The following is a 21,419-nucleotide window of genomic DNA, read 5'->3' on the forward strand; positions in this document are numbered from 1 at the left end:
CACAAACACTTGTTAGGGGGGCCCGATGCAAAAAGGAGGCCCTTAAAAGTTTTGACCCTCCTAGGGGGGGGGGGGCTGAAAAAAATGACCACAAATTTTCCTGTGGGAAACTTGAGTTTATAATATTCTTTTCAGTGGGGTTGACCCATGATTTTCATGTCAAAAAGGGGGTCCCTGAAATTTTTGAGATCTGCAAAGGGGGAGCAAAAAAATTTTTGTGATGATTTTTTTTTTGCATCAGGCCCCACCCCCTAACAAGTGTTTGTCAATGGTCCCTAAAGTGCTATGACAAAACAGTTTCAGTTTTGGCTTTCTTGACTCAAGGACAAGGGATTTATATATAAAATGATGCGGTTTGACGGCAAATTTGAATTCACCATTTATACCTATATAATATTGCCAGCAAGCTGTGTCGACAAGAGCTTGTGCTGGAATTTAATGTCACATGAAATTACATCAGGAACCCTACTTCTCACTGCAGCCCAACAACTAGAAGTCTTGTCTTTAAAAAAAATCCAAGTAATTCAGACTGGAAGGTTGCCAGCAAGCACAGTTATTGACAAGAGCTTGAACTGGAAATATATAATGTCAAATAAAATTAAATCATCTGAGAGTATAAACTACTTATGAGAACCCCATTCATGTTACAGTTGTGGAATGCCCTCCAAACAATTTCCGAATCAAAAAAAGAAAAACAGGTATTATAATAGCGTATCATGCTAGGTTAACCTATAACCTCTCATATCGAAGACAATCACCAAATCACACTTACATTATTATAAGGCCATGTAAAATGAATTTTTTGTTCTCTTTTCATATTAAAAAAACAAGACTTTGGATCAAATGTTTTGGGAAAACTTTATAGAAATAAATAGGTTTATTACAGGACATGGATCATTACTAAGTCTTTTTATGGCACTGCACTAGCGGGTTTATCCCTCAGAATCACATAAAGGGTCTCCTCCTTTTCCTCAAGCACTGTTGAAAACAGACTGAAAACTGCATAGGAAAATACTAATTTTACATTTGAAAATTTGGGTTTGGGGAGGGATGTGCAGCTAACAAAGTCTGGAAAGCAGGCTCAAATTTTTGGGGTTCGCTATAAACTGGTAGATTCCAAAATCAGAATTGTTCAGTATTAAAGTGAGCCATTATAATTATGCAAGATAATGTTGCATTCAGTTACTTTTATTGTCACTAATTATCTGATATTTTTAACTCTTTATGACCATTTTACTATTGAATACTTTAATTTTAATAAACATCAGTATAATTTTGAGTTCAACAAAATGGGTTCATCATGACTAATAATAACATATTTTTAATAAAATTCGACTATGGCATATATAGCTCAAATTATGAAAACAATAATATTTTTAATTTGTTTGGTAGACTATGTCAGTCCTCACTTTATTTATTTATAAATTTACTCATCTAATTATTATTCTTCATTAACTTTAAATACCTGCAATTTGGCATAGGCCTTTTTACCTGATGTTGAATTATGATCTTGAATAAAGTGTCACAATATGTGGACCAGCGTAACATTAAAATCAAAACATAGACCAAAAAAAAAAGTTTGTTTCCGAGAGCGCGCGCACATTTCGTTTTTGATGGCTTTTTTGCGCATTTAGAGATTTTTTTTCACTTTTGAAAAAAACAAAAAAAACCCAGAAAAAATCACAAAAAATAATACAAACCACTACTGTAGTAAACATTTACACATCACACAACAAACGAGCTTAGTGAAAAACTACTGGAGAAAACATCACACATTTTTTAATACTTTTTTAATTTGCAGGTTGAAAGGGGATCATAAATATTCTTGAATAAGATGAAATATGATTTTTTTTTGTGTCGGAGAGACCCACTGTAAATTTCCATTCCAATTTGCAGCAAAAACTTTTTTTTTTTCATTTGAAGACATGGATTTTTTTTTGCCTAATTAACTTTGATTTTATGAACGATGCCAACCCACATGTCTCTGCATTTCAGTGCCTATGTCACCAAATCATGCACGTCACTACATTGATCGTGACCGACGTTAGTCCTGAGGTCGGTGTGTGCCCATCCCATACGCCATGTATGAACATTGCAATGATGGCACAAATCGTTTGATGAAAAGATTAAGCTGCATAGATATCAAACCTTAGATAAGAGCACCGGCGTGTCCAGGATTTTTTTCCTGCGGGGGGCTCAGCCCCTTTTTCCGATTTATGCGGGGGGCTTTATGGCTAAAATCGCCAAAAACGGCTGATTTTACATGATTTTTAACAAAGTGCGGGGGGCTTCAGCACCCAAAGCCCCCCCCCCTGGACACGCTACTGTAGAGCCTGCATTCGCCTTTTTGAAATATGGCGTACGCAATAGGAGGGCAGTATCCAATCGATAGGTAAAACCGGGCAAATTCAAAAGCCTTTACCCACTTTGTGCAGCGCCATCGTATTGTGTCCGCCATATCTCGAAAAGGCTATATGGCTCTTGAAAATGATGGCTTATTTTAGCAAGTGGTGCTTTAGTAGGCTATTGCAGTTGAAATCATGGAACAGTATGAAATGTTCACACAGAACTGAATAAGGCAGACAAAAAAGGAACAGACATTGTTGCTCTTGAAGCAAGTTCTCCTTACGCCAAGTTTATTATAATTTTTTTAACAAAAAGTGATTGAATGATACCTACAGAATAATGTAAGATACAGTAGACATTTATTTGTTATTAAAACAGAACTTAAAGCCATAATATAAGCCCTTTTAAAAATATGCATTAGGTCCTAACATAAACCTGATTTTAGTCATATTTTGTAATGTTTATTTTGGACATATTCCAAAGCAATTTTGTTTGTTGTAATTTTGATTTAGGATAGCAAATCTCCCCTATAACTAAAATACTACAGGATTGTTCTTTTATTTTACCTCATTATTGCAGCTTAAAAAATGGAATACCTTCCTGACAGTTATTACTAATATAATTTTAGCATTTTTGTGAAAGAATAAACAAAATTAAAATTTGACAGAAATTGTAAATTATGGCTATTTATAATACTTTCATCTTCATGGGTGCCTTTTCATGCTTTTGTAAATGTCATTGGCACCTCAACTGAAATGTGGCTATTCTACCATATTACTCAACTTCCTTCTCACACCAGGGGCATGCCTGAGGGGGACCAAGCCAAGGGGCAAAATTTCAAAATCATCCCACTGACCCGCTACCAAAATTATTTACCGAGACAAATGGGCACACAAATTTGCTGAAGGAAGGCCCTAAGGCTGACACTACCACATTTGGCCAATTTTGTCCCGGTATTTCGATCCAGATGGTAAACTACCCCCGTATGCCGCTATCTGAAATGTAAAACAACAGCCTCATATTATATTCATATTAAAGATCTAACTTGAAAATGAACATAAAATGTACACCCCAGCTCTGGAGAGTAAATATTTCCATATCAAAAAATATTTTAAATCTGTATTTGAAGGCACTTTACATGACTAAGACTGTAAGAGTAAGCACAATAATATTAGAGTATTATACCCAGTATTTGTTAAAGGTGGATGTCCACTTTTATCATAGGTATTTGAGTAACCTGGACCCCAACTTCCATTTTTAGCAGACCCACAAAACTTCTTATGCACTTCACTCTTGATTCTGTTGTTGCATTTGAAGTGCCTAGTTCGAAGAAACTAGCTGACTATTATGCCTTTTAAACTGCAAGGCCACAACTCTGAAACGAGTTACCCACCATTGGTCAAGAAAATATCCCCACCTTCAAGAATCTTCTAAGACCAACTGTGTAGCTCTTTTCCTTTTGTCTTTTCTCTAAACGCTTTGTCTACTCCGTTTATAGCACACCATGTGAATAATGTGCACATTTCAGCACATTTGGGCTAATAAAATCCATTTTACTGTGGTTTATGAGGGGGAAAACTTTGTTCTTGGTGGCACCAAAGTCACCATATAGAGGCCTTGCATGTGACATATCATCCCGTAAATATGGCGGACTACTCAAATGCATTCAACAAAAGCATGATTGCAATCTACCGTGACAGTTCGTCTCACACACATAACCCTGCACTACGATCAAATAGGTTGATGACAACATTTGATTGAATGGACTGCACTCCGCCATAACTACGGTGAAGGACACCGGCTCAAATCCTTTGTTTGGAGCCAATCGATAATTTCATGCAGGGCCTCTATTGAGGTGGAAAAAGTGGACATGAGACCACCAAAATAACACCCCTAAAGGGTCATAATGCACAGTTTGAGAACCACTGCTGTAAACCATGAAATGAAAACCACATGCATGAACATTTTTAGAATGTTGTGAGTGACATGCATTCACAAAATACTATGATGCATTTTTATCAGTTTTGCCGTCGAGCAAGGAGGAAATAGGAAAAGTGATTCACAAAATGTTCATGCTCACAAATATTTCTTTTGCCAATAGTGTAGAAATTTGCAAAATGACATGCCACATTTTTTTATTCAAATCATGATAATATTGTACTTTTACAGTTCCCTTTTATCATTACAAGTCTATTGTTTAACTTTTATATTAAACAACCTTATTATTAATAATATTTCTGATTTACAAGGAATAAATTTTGATGTAAAAATTGCACCATTAACTTACACTGTTTATATTCAGAGAAGATATCTTACCCTTCCCAGTATGAAAAGGTTGGAAGTAAAGGCATTAATCCAACACTGGTGGATTTAGTGTTTCTAGAATTTTTCTGGATCAAATAGTCATTTGAATGCTGCACCCAAGGGAGTTCACCGATGACAAAAAGCGAAAAGGAATTTTCTTCAACATTTAGTGTTAATACTTTTCCTTTCTCACTTACTAGTTTATGATGTGCATGTTTCAAAACGAAACACACATGTGTAAAAAATCAAATTGAAATGTCCGGAGAGCACCGACTCACGATTTAGTTGCGCAAATTGCGTTATTTTGCTGCAGCCATAGCATCAAAAGTATTGAAGTGTAGCTAGCAGACAGTGATGCCAACGCCGCGCCTTAGGTGCACAATTAGGCTACTTGGCGATCACTTGTCGCTACTCAAAAAAGCATGCCGCTACTTGCCTAAAATTGGGCTACTTTTGCCAGTCCAAGTTTTAAAGTCAATAGTGCTTTTCCGCCCAATTGGGTATTTTGCGTTCTAAATTCGGGAAAATCCGCCCAAATATCTGGTAGTGGGCGCTTTTTGGAAGCTTAAAAAATTGGGCTACTTGAGAATCCTTTACCACGGCCTGGCGAGTCAATGCCTTGACGCTGAAAAGTTTTGGCAACACTGCTAGCAGACTGTATGGGTCGTTGAAGTTCAAGATGCATATTCTGTATTTTCTCTCATATTTCCATCATGCGGTTTGAGTCTCCAATGACTTCATTGCTAAATTTAGCTGTGATCAAGATACAAATCAAAAAAAAAAAACAAAGTTAAAAACAATTTGACAGAAAGTGAGATATTATTAAATCTACTGTTTATCAATTCAATGAAAAATATCACTGTGTAATGCAAAATTTCAGTTCTTGGGTTGCGCAGTTCTCTACGTAAATGCCTCCACCTTGACACACATCATTTTAACTGGGGCAATTTCACTTGGAGAAAAAATTCCAATTCCAAAAAAAAAAAAAAAAATGCAAATGTGCTACCAAATCAGCATATTTTATGACAAAAACCTAGTAGAATTTGAAAACCCCCAATTGCCATCCCTCCAAATCACATTTATCACTTATATATGCCTTACCAGTTTCCCGAGAAATTGCACTTAGGAAAATGTATGCAAATGATCTACCAAATAAGCATACAGTCCAACCTGTCTTATCCGGACCTCTTTTATATGGATCTCTCTGTTATCCGGCTGTGAAATCTTCACAGGAAAACATGTTTTTGATGATTTGACACCTTAATTCCATGCTCTGAATGCTTAGAATGAAATATCTATGTTACATAAAGCACTCTAAAGCCATCTTTTAGTGCTACTAGCTCATGTTAAACCAATCTTTTGTTGTTACAATTTCAGTCCTTGGAACTTTCAATACAGAATTACATGTAATTCACTTATCCGGATTTTTCACTTATCCGGATTTTTCACTTATCCGGACAATGCTTGGTCCCATCATGGCCGAATAAAAGAGGTTGGACTGTATATTGTGACAAAAACCTAATAGAATTGGAAGACCACTAATTAATTGCCACCCCTCCAGCAAATCATATCATTGTACAGCAAATCACATCATTATACATACATACATAAACAACATTTAATAGGGCGCCTTTCCAACTTGATCAAAGCGCCGTAAAAACAAAGCAATAACAAAAACAGAGTCAATATGATGGATAAAAATGAGACTTCAACACCTTCTTGAAACTAGGCAGTGTGCATGCCTCCCTGATGGTTCTTGGGAGGCTGTTCCAGAGTGTGGGTGCGAAACATAAAATGATTTATCTCCAATGCGATTTTTCCCGACATGAGCGGTGAGAAGAGTAGTATCGGAAGAAGAACGTGTCATGGGTCCTGTAGCAGGTTTGAGTTTATGAGTGAGAAAGTTTGTGAGATAAACTGGTGCATTACCCTGAAGACATTTAAAACATACATGCATATCTTGAATTTGATGCGCTCCCGTGTATGGGCAGCCAGTGTAGAGTGTCCAGGAGAGGTGATGGGCTATCACGCCTGTCAGCACAGAAAATAAGTTTAGCGGCTTTGTTTAGGAGAGATTGTAAATGGTCCAGGTCCTTTGATTTGGCTCCATACAGGAGTGCATTGCCATAGTCCAGGCGTGAGAGAATGAGACAGCGAACGACATGATGTTTTGTGTCCTGATCAAGATATTTAGCGATGCGACGGATGTTCCGTAAGTGAAAGTTGACAGAAGAAATAAGACTGTTGATGTGCTTAGTCATGGACATATGATCGTCGAAAATCATCCCCAGATTGCGCACCGAAGTGCTGGGCTTAATCCGTTCATTACCAACTTTGACTTCAACAGGAGAGAGTTAGTTCAGTCCTTGGGTGGTTCCAGCAATGAAAAATTCAGTTTTACTGTGATTGAGTCTTAATTTATTCACAGTCATCCAATTGCTGAGTTCAGTGATACACAATTCAAGTTTTGATAGAGCAGTATGACATGCTTCTGGTATTCTAGGGTCAAACGAAATATACAATTGAGTGTCATCAGCATAAACATGGAAACTAAGTCCATGCTTATGTATGATATTACCAACAGGAGATGTGTATAAAATAAAACCCAATGGGCCCAGTACAGAGCCTTGGGGGACCCCAGTGTCCAGTTTATGCATATGAGAGTAAACACCGTCTATCTGAACTTGGTACACACGACTCTCTAAATAGGATCTCATCCATTGGAGAGCCTTACCAGAAATCCCAAAATTGCTTTCAAGATGTTGCAATAACAAAACATGATCAATAGTATCGAATGCTGCAGACAGGTCAAGCATCACAAGAAAAAACCTCTCGCCTGTCTACAGCATTCAAGATATCACTCTGCACTTTGAGGAGAGCAGTTTCGGTGCTCCTATTGGAAACATAAGCGGATTGATACAACTCAATAAGATTGTTCTGACACAAGTATTCCTTGAGCTGATATACACCAAACCAATTCCGAGAAATTGCCCTTGCAACCTTGGATGTACAGAATGATGGACAACCGGGAAACATACCTCTAGTGGAGGCATAAAAAATATTATACTCTAAACTATTCCTTTCAGTTTCTGCAGAATAATACTGCCAGGGCCATGCAGCATGCCATTGCAACACACAGTACATGTATAGCATGTCATCTTCAGCGCGCAGCAGGAGGTAGTACGTAATTACTGTCTCTTCGCCAATCAAAGACATGGTAAGAATAGTCAATAGAAGCAAAGGTATAGAGGGTGAACCTGTGTTCACAGGCTGGAGTGCACATCTATCTTTCGAAGCAATTGGGCCAGACTCCAGACTCCTTATCCAATGTTGTTGTGGGGGTATCGCTACTACCCTGATTATATCATGTAATTAACCAATCAGGGGCACTGTAAAAAAGTAGATAAGACTTACATTTCTCAGGCACATTTTGTGAGCTTCCTACTATGCAATCCTTGAGTTCTACACCTTCATTAATATGAGTATTGCCACATAATATACTACCCTGTATAGTGCACCTGTATTAAAGAAAAGAAATTATAGTGATGACTTATGTGACCTTTGACCTGTCTGTCCTTAGCACTAAGACTGCTGATCTGTGCATGTATTAAATAAAAATAACTATTTCAGCTGAACTTTTTAGAATATCCAGACATATATCAAAGATAAAATTGCTGTGTACATCGTTTTCCGGAACGCATTTATCTCGGAGAAATACTTTGTAGCCAATGTATTACTTGTGTGCTCTTAGATATTTTCAACATCTGCCAACACCATGATTTAAAAGCATGAACACATACAATCTGTTATTCCATTTATAAAACACACCCCTTGAGGAAGATTTGGGAATTTCAACAAAATTCCACAGTCTAAACCATTCCTGATTAAAACATTCAGGGTGTGGAAGATTTTGAAATTCTAAACAACATTTTCAAGGCTGCATGAATACTGTGTACAATCCAACTGGATTTAAAATTTTCATTTTCCAAGTAGACGATTTTAAAGCCACACTTTGAAAAATCAGTTGTTGAAATGAGAGCACAAACTGACCAGTAGATGGCAGTTGGAGCCCTTGCATTACATATTGGATGGCCTCTGGGAAAGTAAGCCCTTTTTTGCAAGACTATCCATGCCTTCAAGGTGAAATAAACATGTATGTTACCAGGGGCGTAGCCAGCCTTTCAAAGACAAACTTTCATCCCCATTTGTCAATTTTTTTGTCCCATTGTGGTGGTGGGGGGAGGGCCAAATTTTCATCCCCATTTGTCAATTCATTGTCCCATTTTAATGACTCCTCTTTGCTGTCCCCATTTTATCCCTGAACACCTTCTGGGGGAAACTTGCCCCCCCCCCCCCCCCACGCTTCCCCTGGCTAGGCTACTGCATGTTACTGTGCTGGTCTGCTCTTTGACATTTTCCTGGGAAACAATGGATCTCAACTTGAGGCTTTAAGATGAAACACACAAACAATCCACCTGGGTGGGGCAGGGGGGAAGTTGCCCACCACCCCCCTGTGAGAAGTGTTGCCTCCCCTCTTGCTCCCTCTGTGGAATGCTGGCAGTCCTAATATCTAATAATTATGCTTTTAGGCCTGTTTTGTACTATTTATAACCATTTTTTTGACAATTTCCATGAAATTTTGACCCCCCCTTGAAAGTTCTTACCCCCTTTGCCCATCCCCCCTTCAACTGGAATTGAGGAAGCAGTGCCATCTGTCACAGGGGTAGGTGTATTTCAAATGGAACAGCCCTATTAAAACTTACCCATCTTTTATTGTGACATGGTCCATAACAACCGAGTTGGCAATCTTGACTTTATCTCCGATACTACAATGCTTGCCAATGATTGACCTCTTGACCGAGTCTTTTTCCCCTATTGTTGTGCCTTCACCAACCATTGAATCTTGCCCGATCTACATAAAGAGCAAATAAAATATACACAATTAATGAAGCAAATTAAGGGGGTACTACACCCCTGGCCAATTTTGTGCCTATTTTTGCATTTTTCTCAAAACATATAGCGCATTGGTGACAAGTAAGATATGTATATTATAGGGGCAAGGAATACAACCACTGCACTGAAAAATCAGCAACTCAAGTCAAGTAGTTATTGATTTATTGATCAAATATTGGTTTCCCTCATTTTTGCTTGTAACTCCACAACTGTTGTCTATGTTGAAATAAAATTTCCAGTGCAGTAGTTGTAGTCCTTGCCCCTATAATATACATATCTTACTTGTCACCAATGCGTTATAATTTTTGAGCAAAATGCAAAAATAGGCACAAAATTGGGCAGGGGTGTAGTACCCCCTTAAAAGCAACAGGATTAAAAAAAAAAGAAGAAGAAAAAAGACTGTTTGCTTGTCCACAGACCACTTTTTATAGATGGGTCGGTTGGTTGGTAATTAAGTTCTTTTTCTTTTCCTTTTTTCTCCAAAAGTGACCAGCATGCCAACATTTATGCACTGTCAGACATATGGGCACGGAAAGCTTAGCCAGATAAGGTAGACACCTGTGGCAAGGTAGGCCTGTGCATGTGTCTGGTACCCGATGGGTCTGTGGTTCAAAACTGCACCCGAGAAACTTCTTCTTTTTTCTTCTTTCCTTCCCCCTCGCCAAAAAGTACCTGGGGTGTTATGTTAGGGTTAATAAATATGTTATCTTATCAGCCCATCCAATATGTAAGATGCATATAAATGTAGCTACCATTTTAATATAACTGGCTCACAAAATTTACAACATCCAGATATTAGAAACAAGAACAAGAGGGAAACAAGTGCAATGATTATTTATGTCATATTGAACTGTGTTGTCCGGAACTTTATTACAAAATCGTGAATTTTACACCAAAGACGCCAAATTAAGTTTAACTATTTCAGATGCTGATTATATGTGACATGATCAAGGGGAATGAGTCGGATGTCGCTAATATTGTTTTTAAGATATTGGCAAAAACAGTGTTCAAATTCTTTTGTTTTATATTGTTTTCAGCCACTGATAAATTGCTCATAACTCTGTAACCAGATGTCCGATTTTGATGGGGATTGCATCAAAATGTAGCAGAAAATAATGTAAAAAACTTCTCATTGAAAATTGCTGACATGTGACTCATTCCCCTTGATCATGTCACATATGGACAAACATTGTGTAATGTTAAAAACTGGACATTGACTAAAATTGAGGCTGCAATTTTTATTAAATCTCAAAATGCTCTTTTACATAAGTTAAGAAGAATGATTGGTTTTAGTACATACTTACAGTTGTTTTTGGTTTAATACTGGCCGATGGATGCGTGAGTGGTTCATCATCATATAGCAGTTTCTGTTGTACAATCTATTGAGAAAACAGACAACAACAGCAATTACAGGAGCACTTTGTGATTCTAGCATCCTCATTTTATTGTATCCATATGTTACCCTCAGACTGAGAAAGCCATAAAGGACAAGGACACAAAGATTTTTTCCCGATGTTTACTTGATGGAATGACATACACGACATAAATGACCATCAAACTCAATCGCGCACTAGATGTTTACAAAATCGGCGTAATCTATTGGATCCCAGGCCATGCCAACACAACAACACACACAGCAGGGAGCTAGCAATGACCTTACCCGGAACGACAAAACACAATTAGGATCGTCCATTTCTCGCCATGGGTAAATTTGTTTTCCTTTCGCTTTGCCCGTAAAACATTAGTTCAGTAAATATCGATGAAAAAAGCGTATTCCCAAAATTTCAGTTGATTCTGATTTTGAATTTGGGAGTTCATAGGCGCCATAGGCCACTACAGTCAGTCCACTCTGAAGTACAAAGTACCGATGCGGACGCACGCATTGTGCCGACTTTGAAGGCACGCATATCTGCAGCAGAGAGACGCAGCACTGCGCACTGTTTATGCGCTGTATACGCGCGCATCGTCACTTTGTACTTCAGAGTGGACAAACTGTATGTTGTAATTTCCTCTGTTAACATAAAAACAAATTTGATATATTTGTGCCAAGCAAATACATCTGCAAGAAATATTGTGCACACAAACATTATGTAGCCTGAGGAATCCAATGGTATGAAAATCTCAACTTTTTTTTAATAGAAAAATAGGGGAATGAGGCTTTGGATCACGAAATTCCTCTTTAACATCTGGTTTTGCTTTTATCACAACTTTTACAAAGCAAAAGTTGACAAAATGGTAAATATATGGCTGAATATGGTACCTGAAGTTCAGCAAACTGTTGAACTGAACTTGTACAAGTTGCAGGTTGTGCAAAATTAAAAATGTGTAAAACTTACAAACTTCAGTCATTGTTTATGCCGCTAACTTGAAATTAGCAACAATGGGCTATTTCAATTAAACTCCACATTACCCCTGTGGAAGATTTAGCTAAAGTCTTCCACAGAGGAAGTACAGGGTGTAACAATAAAATTTGTACAATTTTGAAAATAGAATGACACAAGTATGCCGCCTCTTTTTTGGTTTGATATTAATATGTCTATCAAGATAATTTCTTTAGCCACCAGATAAGCTTTGTTTCAATAAAATCGTAGGTGTACAAGTGAAGATATAGCCAATTATGTAACCTAGTCTTAAAACCGCTTGGGCCACTTTCGTCTACAAGTGTTACAAAAGTGACTGAATAGAGGTAAACCATGGACCAGTTAGACGGTGCTCTTATGATAGGTCAATCTAAACAATGGGGTATTCGAAGTGGTAGAAATGATTACATAATAGAATATCTCCTTGAGTTTTTGAAAGTCACAACTAAGCACTAACATAACAACCTCATTTACTAGAAATCGTGGCTACAGCTCAACTCCTTCAACCCCAATTCCTGTTGGAAGAGCGTATTTTTATGGTTGTGACATTCAGTAGCACATGGGGTCAAGCAGAAACCATCAGATATAGCTCATTTTCCAAACCCACGCCTTCCTTCAAGGCATACAATTACATATAACTATGAGAAGTATGTAAAATTTGTTGACAGAAATGCTGGCAATAGTGGTCGCACAGCCCAGCTGAACTTCATTTCAAATTTTTATTGTTTTGTACTTATGGGTGCAAACACTGTTCTCAGTTTTACCAATGATATCTCAGGGATATGAAAAATTACTTTATTTATAAGATAATTGAAAGAGATTTCATGACTTCATTTATAGATTTTAAAGAAATATCATATTATTATTAAGTTCATGTTAATTATATGAAGAAACACCACTTATAATTCTTTTGTGTCAGTTCTTTGATGTTCAATGCACGATAAACACAATCTACACGGTTCAAACTTGATATACGCTAACATGGCAAAAATGGCCCAACACGTTTTCTGGACGATTTAATTAATCGGACATAACTTTTGAACCCAAGCTAGTAAAGAAACCAACTAAACGTCTTCTTTTAGCCAAGATATCACTAATTCTATTGCATATTACATTTTTGCCGTGACTCTTTTAGTTTTTTCCTGAGAAGTCAAAATGCAATTGTACAAATTATATTGTTACACCCTGTATAAGTTTTGAATACAACAGACAATTGGGTAACTTCCATTTGAAATACTTATACCAGTTGTGGAAGATATCTTAGGTAAAGACAGGGGAGTATGGGTTTCAAAATGATTAACCCTGACCAATTACATTTGAAAAACATACTCCCTCTGTGATAGATATTTCCAAAATCTTCCACAGGGGTAGTGTGGATTTCAACTGGAATAGCCCCCAAAATAGACTAACCTGTCTGTTAACTTCACAATACGCTGCAGTTGTATTGGCCCTCATACAAAAGCCTTCCTGCATAATGTGTGTGTGACATCGTATATGGTTATCTGATGCGCTAGACATACTATCACCGTACTCACTCCATGACGACATCTCCGTCGCTGTTTTTGTCAACTCGTTCACGCTGTAGTAGCTGTCGATATCTGAAAATATGTATGTGTGCATGGATTATATCAGCGCATGATTTGAAGGGTGTTTGGTGAAGTTCAACTCTTAATAAGTCAGCATTCAAATTAGCTGTACACAGCGGCTGTAATTTGAGTCTCAAGTTCACTATATGTGATGACCTGCTACCACGCAATGAGCACAAAGAGTCACAAGTTGATAGTTTCAAGAAATCCTGGCTGACTGATTTGATGTTCTTTGTTTACCACACACCTGTACAAGCCAGTAGTATGTAATCCGAGAATGGCCCATTGTGCCCCCATTCACAAAGGACAAACAGACATACTACGTACTGGCTTGAACAGGTGCATAAGAAACAAAGAACACCAACACAATAGCGAGGGTGTCTCGAAACTACCAACTTGCAACTTAATGCTTACTTCGTGGTAGCAGATCACATATACCCTTAGTAACCGCAAAAGTGTTCCTGAAGTGCGCAACATTAAATAAAAATAGTACCATGGAGTACTAAGCCAATTCTACGCACCACTACTAAGCTGTATACTCCATATAGGGCCATGCAAATTTTACGAGCGAAGGCAGTACAAGCTGAGCCTAGCAGTCCGAGGAAATATAAAATAAGTACCCCCTGTGCCTTGATTCTTGTTGTAGAGTATGTTGCTTCAGAAAAAACAAGAGAGCATCCTCCACAGCATATGTTACCATATTGCTTTAAAACTTGTCATACATATTATCATTACCACACACTTACAGTCCTTGAAACCGAGTAAAACAATAGGGATTTTTATTACAGTAAGAGAACAAACAAATAGTTTGATGACATCCTACAAAACTAGTTAAGACATTGCTCAAAGTTGACCTTTCCGGTTGATATTTTCAACATTTCAACCTTACGTTAGAGGGAGAAAGCCTCATAATGAAAGCACTTTCGTTTATTGGACATCATCAAACTTTTGGTTTGTTCCCTAATTGAAGCTTGATAGATATCATATACATGACTAGATGACTGGCATCCCTTGGAATTGGACAAGCTAGCTGAAGAAATGGCAGCTATATGCAAATTAGGAGATTGATGTTTCTGTGACATCATTTTTTGTCAAAATTATCTGCAAAAATTACGAAGATTTGCACTTTTTTCCATTGCTGTTATATTGTGCAGTACCATATAGTTTTGGTGTTACTGGTAGTCCAATATGTTAGAAAAATATTTCTGCCGATGACCCCATGTTGACATTGGCTAAATAAGCTGTATTTTCACTTGCAAGTGTGCCAGTTCTCCATTTTGATTTTCAAACAACTTGACATTTTGAGGTCATCTATACTTTCCTACAAGTCGTTTTGTTATCCTAACAACAATTTGCCCTTTTGAAAAGTGAACTTTGACGTATGTGGTACAAAAATTCTTGCCATCAGCGGCATCAGTTTCTGTGGTGGTTCCTGTTATTTCCTGATCTTATGATTCAGCGATGTCTGAAAACCAGAGGGGAATGACATGGTGCACTAGCTTAACTGCCTTGGATTTACTGGATGTTTTCTTACCTTTTTGTTTGTTGTTTTGAATAGGATCTATTGAATCCATCTGATCTTCATTCTTGTCTCCTTTCCCTGAGGGTCTACTGAACTGTTTTTTGACTAAGTATGGAATCAGCTCTCCTTTCACTGTGGAATGTTCTCTGTAATCAATCAATCAATCAATAAATAAATAAATAAATCAAGCAAGAAATAAAGAGAGTCAATCAAAGAATCAATAAAGAGAATATTGGACTGTATGTTAAAAACTTGATTTAAATCAGTGATTAAAATCATTTAATTTAAAAGGGCATTTGGTGATCCACAGCATCATCCCCCCACTTTTCTCATAAAAAAGTTGAGATTCTTATACCACTGGAAACCTCTGGCTACATAATGTTTATGTACCAACATTTTCTTGCAGATTAATTCGTTTAGCAAAAATATCGTCAAATTTGAATTTCGTTCTGGTACACCAGAACGAAATTACAACACATTGTCTATAGAGCAGTGTCACATAATCATGCATAACTCGCAAACGCAAAATCAAAATCAACTGAAATTTGGGGAATAAGCTTTTTTCGTGAATATCTACTAAAAATGTCATAAAAGGAGGATGCTAGGATCACGAAATACTCCTTTAAATCATGATTTAAATCAATTGATTTTGAAATCTACACAACCTGTGTGGCAGACTAATAAGATCCTGATTAAGGTCATGTCTTCCATAGGGGTGTATGGATTTCAACTGGAATAACCCTCTTTTGAGCAAACGACACTGAATGGATGGCTCCATTTGAAATCTACACCCCGGCCCTGAATGGGTGACTCCATTTGAAATCTACACCCTCCTGTGTGGCAGACTCAGATCATATCTTCCATAAGGGGTGTAAGGATTTCAACTGGAACAACCCATTTTTGAGCAGATGACCCTGAATGGGTGACTCCATTTGAAATCTAACACCCCTTGTGTGGCAGACTAAGGTCATGTCTCCCATCAACTGGAAAACCCCATTTTTGAGCAGACGACCTTGAATGGGTTGCTCCATTTGAAATCTACACCCCCTGTGTGGCAGACTAAGATCATGTCTTCCATAGGGGGTATATGGATTTCAACTGGAATAACCCATTTTTGAGGAGACAACTTAACTCTGAATGGGTGGCTCCATTTGAAATCTATACCCCCTGTGTGGCAGACTAAGGTCATATCTTCATGTTTTCCATATAGGGGTGTATGGATTTCAACTGGAATAACCCATTTTTGAGCAGATGACCCTGAATGGGTGACACCATTGGAAATCTAACACCCCTTGTGTGGCAGACTAAGGTCATGTCTCCCATCAACTGGAAAACCCCATTTTTGAGCAGACAACCTTGAATGGGTTGCTCCATTTGAAATCTACACTCCCTGTGTGGCAGACTAAGGTCATGTCTTCCATAGGGTGTATGGATTTCAACTGGAATAACCCATTGGTGGTATTGGTACTTACTTTGCCGCTTCATTTTCAGCCAGGAAATCTACCACCCATTTCTTCAATATATACATGTGTGCGTCCTTGAGATTGGTTTTGATCTGTATGTAAGGATGCCTAAAAAAACCCCATAATTTATGTCTTTTTATTGGTAAAGCATATGCGGGTAATTAGATTATGAATATAGTGTAGCGAGGTCTGAGAAGATTATTAAGAACAGGTGTGTTCACTGACCATTCTCAGTGAAATATTTTCTCAGTCATATTTACTAAATTAAGTGTAGTTAAGTACATAAAGTAGATGTATTCATCCTGTTCTGATCCAACAGCTAAATCTTCAACACTGATGGCTCACTCCGAAAACTGCACCCTGAGGAGAACCGCACCACCCCAAGAAAAAAGCTTTTTCCTCGGGCTGTATGGTGCTCGGGGGACAGCGGTTTTCGGAGTGAGCCACCAACATTGAAGATGATAGCTGTTGGATCAGAACAGGATAGATGGCGTTTCCATGGTCAGAGGGGAGAACAGGCCAGTTTGCAGGGATGGTAAATTAAAAGGTTCTACTAAAGTAGACTAATATGTATGTAGTTCATATGATGAAAGGAATTCCACTTCAATTGGGCTGCTTCATTTAAATTCCACACAGTATGAATTTCAAATGGAATGAACACATTAGGCGGCTACATTTGAATTCTATACACCCTCTAGAGAAAGATTCAACCCAAACTTCCACTAACCCTAACCCAACTAGGACTCACTAAAGCTCACTATTAAAACCACCCTGCGTGCATGCATTCCACGCGACTTGATGCCGCAATCAGACCAAGTCATATATACCCCGGGAATCGTTGGCCGGGCCAACGTCACCTGTGTGGCTACATGCTGGGGATCTTCTGCGTGGCATGCGAGGGGTCCCAGGCTCGAATCCCTGGGGTGCCAAGTGACTTTTCTCCTCATCTTCTTTCCTTTTTTGTTTCTTCTTTCCCTTCCGATAGCAAAAAAACCACGGGTAGGGTTAGGGTTAATATGCATGTTTTTCCTAGACTTAGGCCTCCTTAACCCTAACCCAACTACAATCCCGGTCATAATTGTTCAAACACTTTAACATGGGTACCTCAAATATGCCCCCATTCCCCCTGATCAATGTTGTTGGTTGATTTTTTGGTCATGAACCCCTAGAAACATCCAACATTGATTGGTGGGGGAGGGTAGTAGTAGTAGGAAATGGTTCAGACTTCACGTCAAATAAAGCAAAATTTTAATATGTCAAGTATATCAGAAATACGGTCTCAAACAGTCCTACTTTGACACAAGTGTTCGAACGACTTATGTCCGGGATTGTATTGGCGATGTCCAAAACAAATCATCTAAAAATGTTTTTTGGCTCATATCTCTAAAACGGAAGCAGCTATTACAACCAAATTTGGCACGTTTCATCACAATAATATGTTCTCAGTTTTTTAAAATGGGCAGTATTAAATATTGTAAATTAAGGGAACGGTCAATGAAAATGTATACCGGACCATAAAAAGCATGCAAATTCACATTCTAAGAAAATCCATGTGTAAATGTGCAAGAAGATTTTTTCAAACTCATATAAATATGTATAGTCCACGATTTAGGGATAAATCACAGGAAAATATGAATGATCTTCATGAAACAACATATTAACTTATAGCACAACAAATGGAGTATAGGAGAATCTGCCTGAAATACTAAGAAGACAAAATAAACTGCGCATAATAGTGACATTTTGCATTTTAGTTGAAAAAAAAAAAGAGTTTGACAACAGTTGCTCTGCAAAGTTATTTGAAAGAAAATTTTCCTGAAATATTTCTAACAATTAATAAATAGGAAAACAAAATACTTGGAATGATTCGAACCCGCCCCGTTATAGCTGCATATCAAGAGCACTCTAACCGATTGAGCTATTGAAGGCCAGTGGTTTTGGTTTGATTTTGTGCATTGAGAAGTGTCATATTAATCATGTTATTTAAATTGACAATATTGCGCTAAAAATGAATTTCTGAAATGATCATATCGGTAATCCATATTGTTGTGAAAATATTGTGTCGATTTGTACACCATAAACACATAAATTAACGATATACCACCATATTCATCGAATAATAGAAATCACTATGATCAGATCTTTAACAGTAGGGGATGCATTGATTTGCGTATGGTGTAACGTTGGCTTATCGTCATGTGCGCATCCTAGAATGCAAAGTCCATACAATATATTTAAATTTCACTTTTAGTCTTAGTTTTGGAACGAGACTGAATGAAGGACTTGCTACATAGTGATTGTGAAGGAATTGTGAAGGAATTCTTTATGATGCGTTAACTCGCATACGGATTTGTTGTATGTTTGAATGATAAATAAATAAATACCGTAACCACCCGGGTATAAGCCCACCTTCAGGTATAAGCCCACCTTCAGGTATAAGCCCACCCCCTATTTTTCAAAACATTTTGGGAACAAGGGTGCACTCGGCTATAAGCCCAGTACTAAATTTTGGCCAAGTTCTTAAATCAAATCAATGCTTTTCTCTCACATTCAAGAACAATATAAAAAAATATCAGTTGATAATTAACATTCCACACTTAGAATTTTAAGAAATTGACATAGATGATAGAAATTATTGGTACATTTGGGCATATACAAATGGGGATGATTTTTCTTATTTCTAAAATTCAAGTACTAGCCCCTCCCCGGTTATAAGCCCACCCAAATTTTGAAGTGTAATCTGCCATCTAGGGGGTGGGCTTATACCTGAGTGGTTACGGTAAATAAATAATTACGTATGCCCAAACCTACGTATGATAATTATGTATGTATGTATGTATGTATGTATGTATGTATGTATGGATGATGATGATGATGATGATGATGATGATGATGATGATGATGATGATGATGATGATGATGATGATGATGATGATGATGATGATGATGATGAATCGTACATGCACATTAAATGTACGCGTATAATGTGTTTTTTGGTCTGTATGACAACTTAACCATTGTCATTGTCGTCCCCTCTCATTTACACATTAAATTGCTTTGACACTGTTGAATAAAATAATCAAAAGTAAATGGATATATTTTGACAATTTTTTTCATTAAATGCTGAGTCAAAAGTAACTTTGTCTGAATAAGATGTTTTGGATTTTGACATTTACATCAAATTTACATCAAATATCTTGAAAATTCAAGTTGATTGTTTTGTTTTTCACTTTAATATTTGAATTGAGGATAAATTCCCAAAACATATTGCACGAGGAGTCGCCTCCATCTGTGAATATGGGTCGAAACGATTGTACTTGACGTAAAGATTGTGTAGTGGTTTGCTATCTACTGAAGATAAACCCTGCTATCTACTGAAGATAAATCTTGTCTCTGTGGTAATTCACTTCCAGTGACTCAATCAGTGATCAATTTAGCACAAAGTTTGGTATTAACATCAAATATTTATTAAATTGTACACATTTGAGATATATTTGCAATGAAAATGATTTCTTTTTAACACTTTATATCAAAATGTGGTCTTTTCTCATAAAAAAGTACCTAATTTACATTCAGAACACCTATATTCAATATTAATATTGACCGATCCCTAAAATATAAAGATCCCCCATAGAAAATATTATTGTGTATATAAAATTCTTACTTTCAGGAATAATATCTGAAAAAATCATTAAATTCTATTAAATCATTTTAAATTGGCAGGCAAAACACTCTTGAAAATAGAACAGTTTTCACATAGGTTTACATGGTGTGTTACACATTTTCATTGACTGTTCCCTTAATTTAATCAATATCATGCTGTCCAATTCAGAAAATATGACACATATCATTGTGATAAAGTGTGCCAAATTTGGTTGTAATACCTGCTTCTGCTTTAAAGATATGAGCCAAAAACCAATTTTAGATGATTTTTTTTTGACATCGCCAATACAATCCCGGTCATAATTGTTCGAACACTTTAACATGGGTACCTCAAATATGCCCCCCATTCCCCCTGATCAATGTTGTTGGTTGTTTTTTTGGTCATGAACCCCTAGAAACATCCAACATTGATTGGTGGGGCAGGGGGAGGGTAGTAGTAGTAGGAAATGGTTCAGACTTCACGTCAAATAAAGCGAAATTTAAATATGTCAAGTATTTCAGAAATACGGTCTCAAACAGTCCTACTTTGACACAAGTGTTCGAACGACTTATGTCCGCGATTGTAGGTCTCACTAAAGCTCACTATTAAAACCACCCTGCGTGCATGCATTCCACGCGACTTGATGACGCAATCAGGCCAAGTCATATACACCCAGGGAATCGTTGGCTGGGCCAACGTCACCTGTGTAGCTACATGCTGGGGATCTTCTGCGTGGCATGCGAGGGGTCCCAGGTTCGAAACCGGGGTGCCAAGTGACTTTCTTCTTCATCTTCTCTCCTTTTCGTTCCTTCTTTCCCTTCCGATAGCACAAAAACCACGGGTAGGGTTAGGGTTAAGCTATATGCATGTTTTCCCTATATGCCTTCTTAACCCTAACCCAACTAGGACTCACTAAAGCTCACTATTAAAAACGCTCTGCGTGCATGCATTCCACGCGACTTGATGACGCAATCAGACCAAGTCATATATACCCAGGGAATCGTTGGCCGGGCCAACGTCACCTGTGTAGCTACATGCTGGGGATCTTCTGCGTGGCATGCAAGGGGTCCCAGGCTCGAATCCCGGGGGTGCCAAGCAGTGTTCGAAATATGCCTCAAAAAGTTACAGGCCAGCCGGGCCGTGACCTTAAAAAGTTACCGGCCAGCCAGGCCGGCAGGTAGATGCCGAGTCAGAAAAGTTACCGGCCAGGCCAAAAGGTTACAGGCCAATGGCCGGCCCTAT

General features: G+C 37.8%; 1 protein-coding gene across 1 annotated transcript in view; it reads right to left on the reverse strand.

The window, feature by feature from the left end:
- Window positions 1–2,473: 2,473 nt before the first annotated feature.
- LOC140146208 (translation initiation factor eIF2B subunit gamma-like) overlaps window positions 2,474–21,419 on the reverse strand; it is a 29,295-nt gene continuing 10,349 nt past the window's right edge. The window contains 7 exon segments of the mRNA XM_072167989.1: window positions 2,474–5,403; window positions 8,065–8,168; window positions 9,414–9,562; window positions 10,908–10,982; window positions 13,374–13,561; window positions 15,084–15,217; window positions 16,544–16,642. Of these exon segments, the coding sequence (XP_072024090.1) occupies window positions 5,351–5,403; window positions 8,065–8,168; window positions 9,414–9,562; window positions 10,908–10,982; window positions 13,374–13,561; window positions 15,084–15,217; window positions 16,544–16,642 (802 nt within the window). The 3' untranslated portion in view covers window positions 2,474–5,350.

Source organism: Amphiura filiformis, chromosome 2 (assembly GCF_039555335.1).
Source record: "Amphiura filiformis chromosome 2, Afil_fr2py, whole genome shotgun sequence".
NCBI classification, from domain to species: Eukaryota; Metazoa; Echinodermata; class Ophiuroidea; order Amphilepidida; family Amphiuridae; genus Amphiura; species Amphiura filiformis.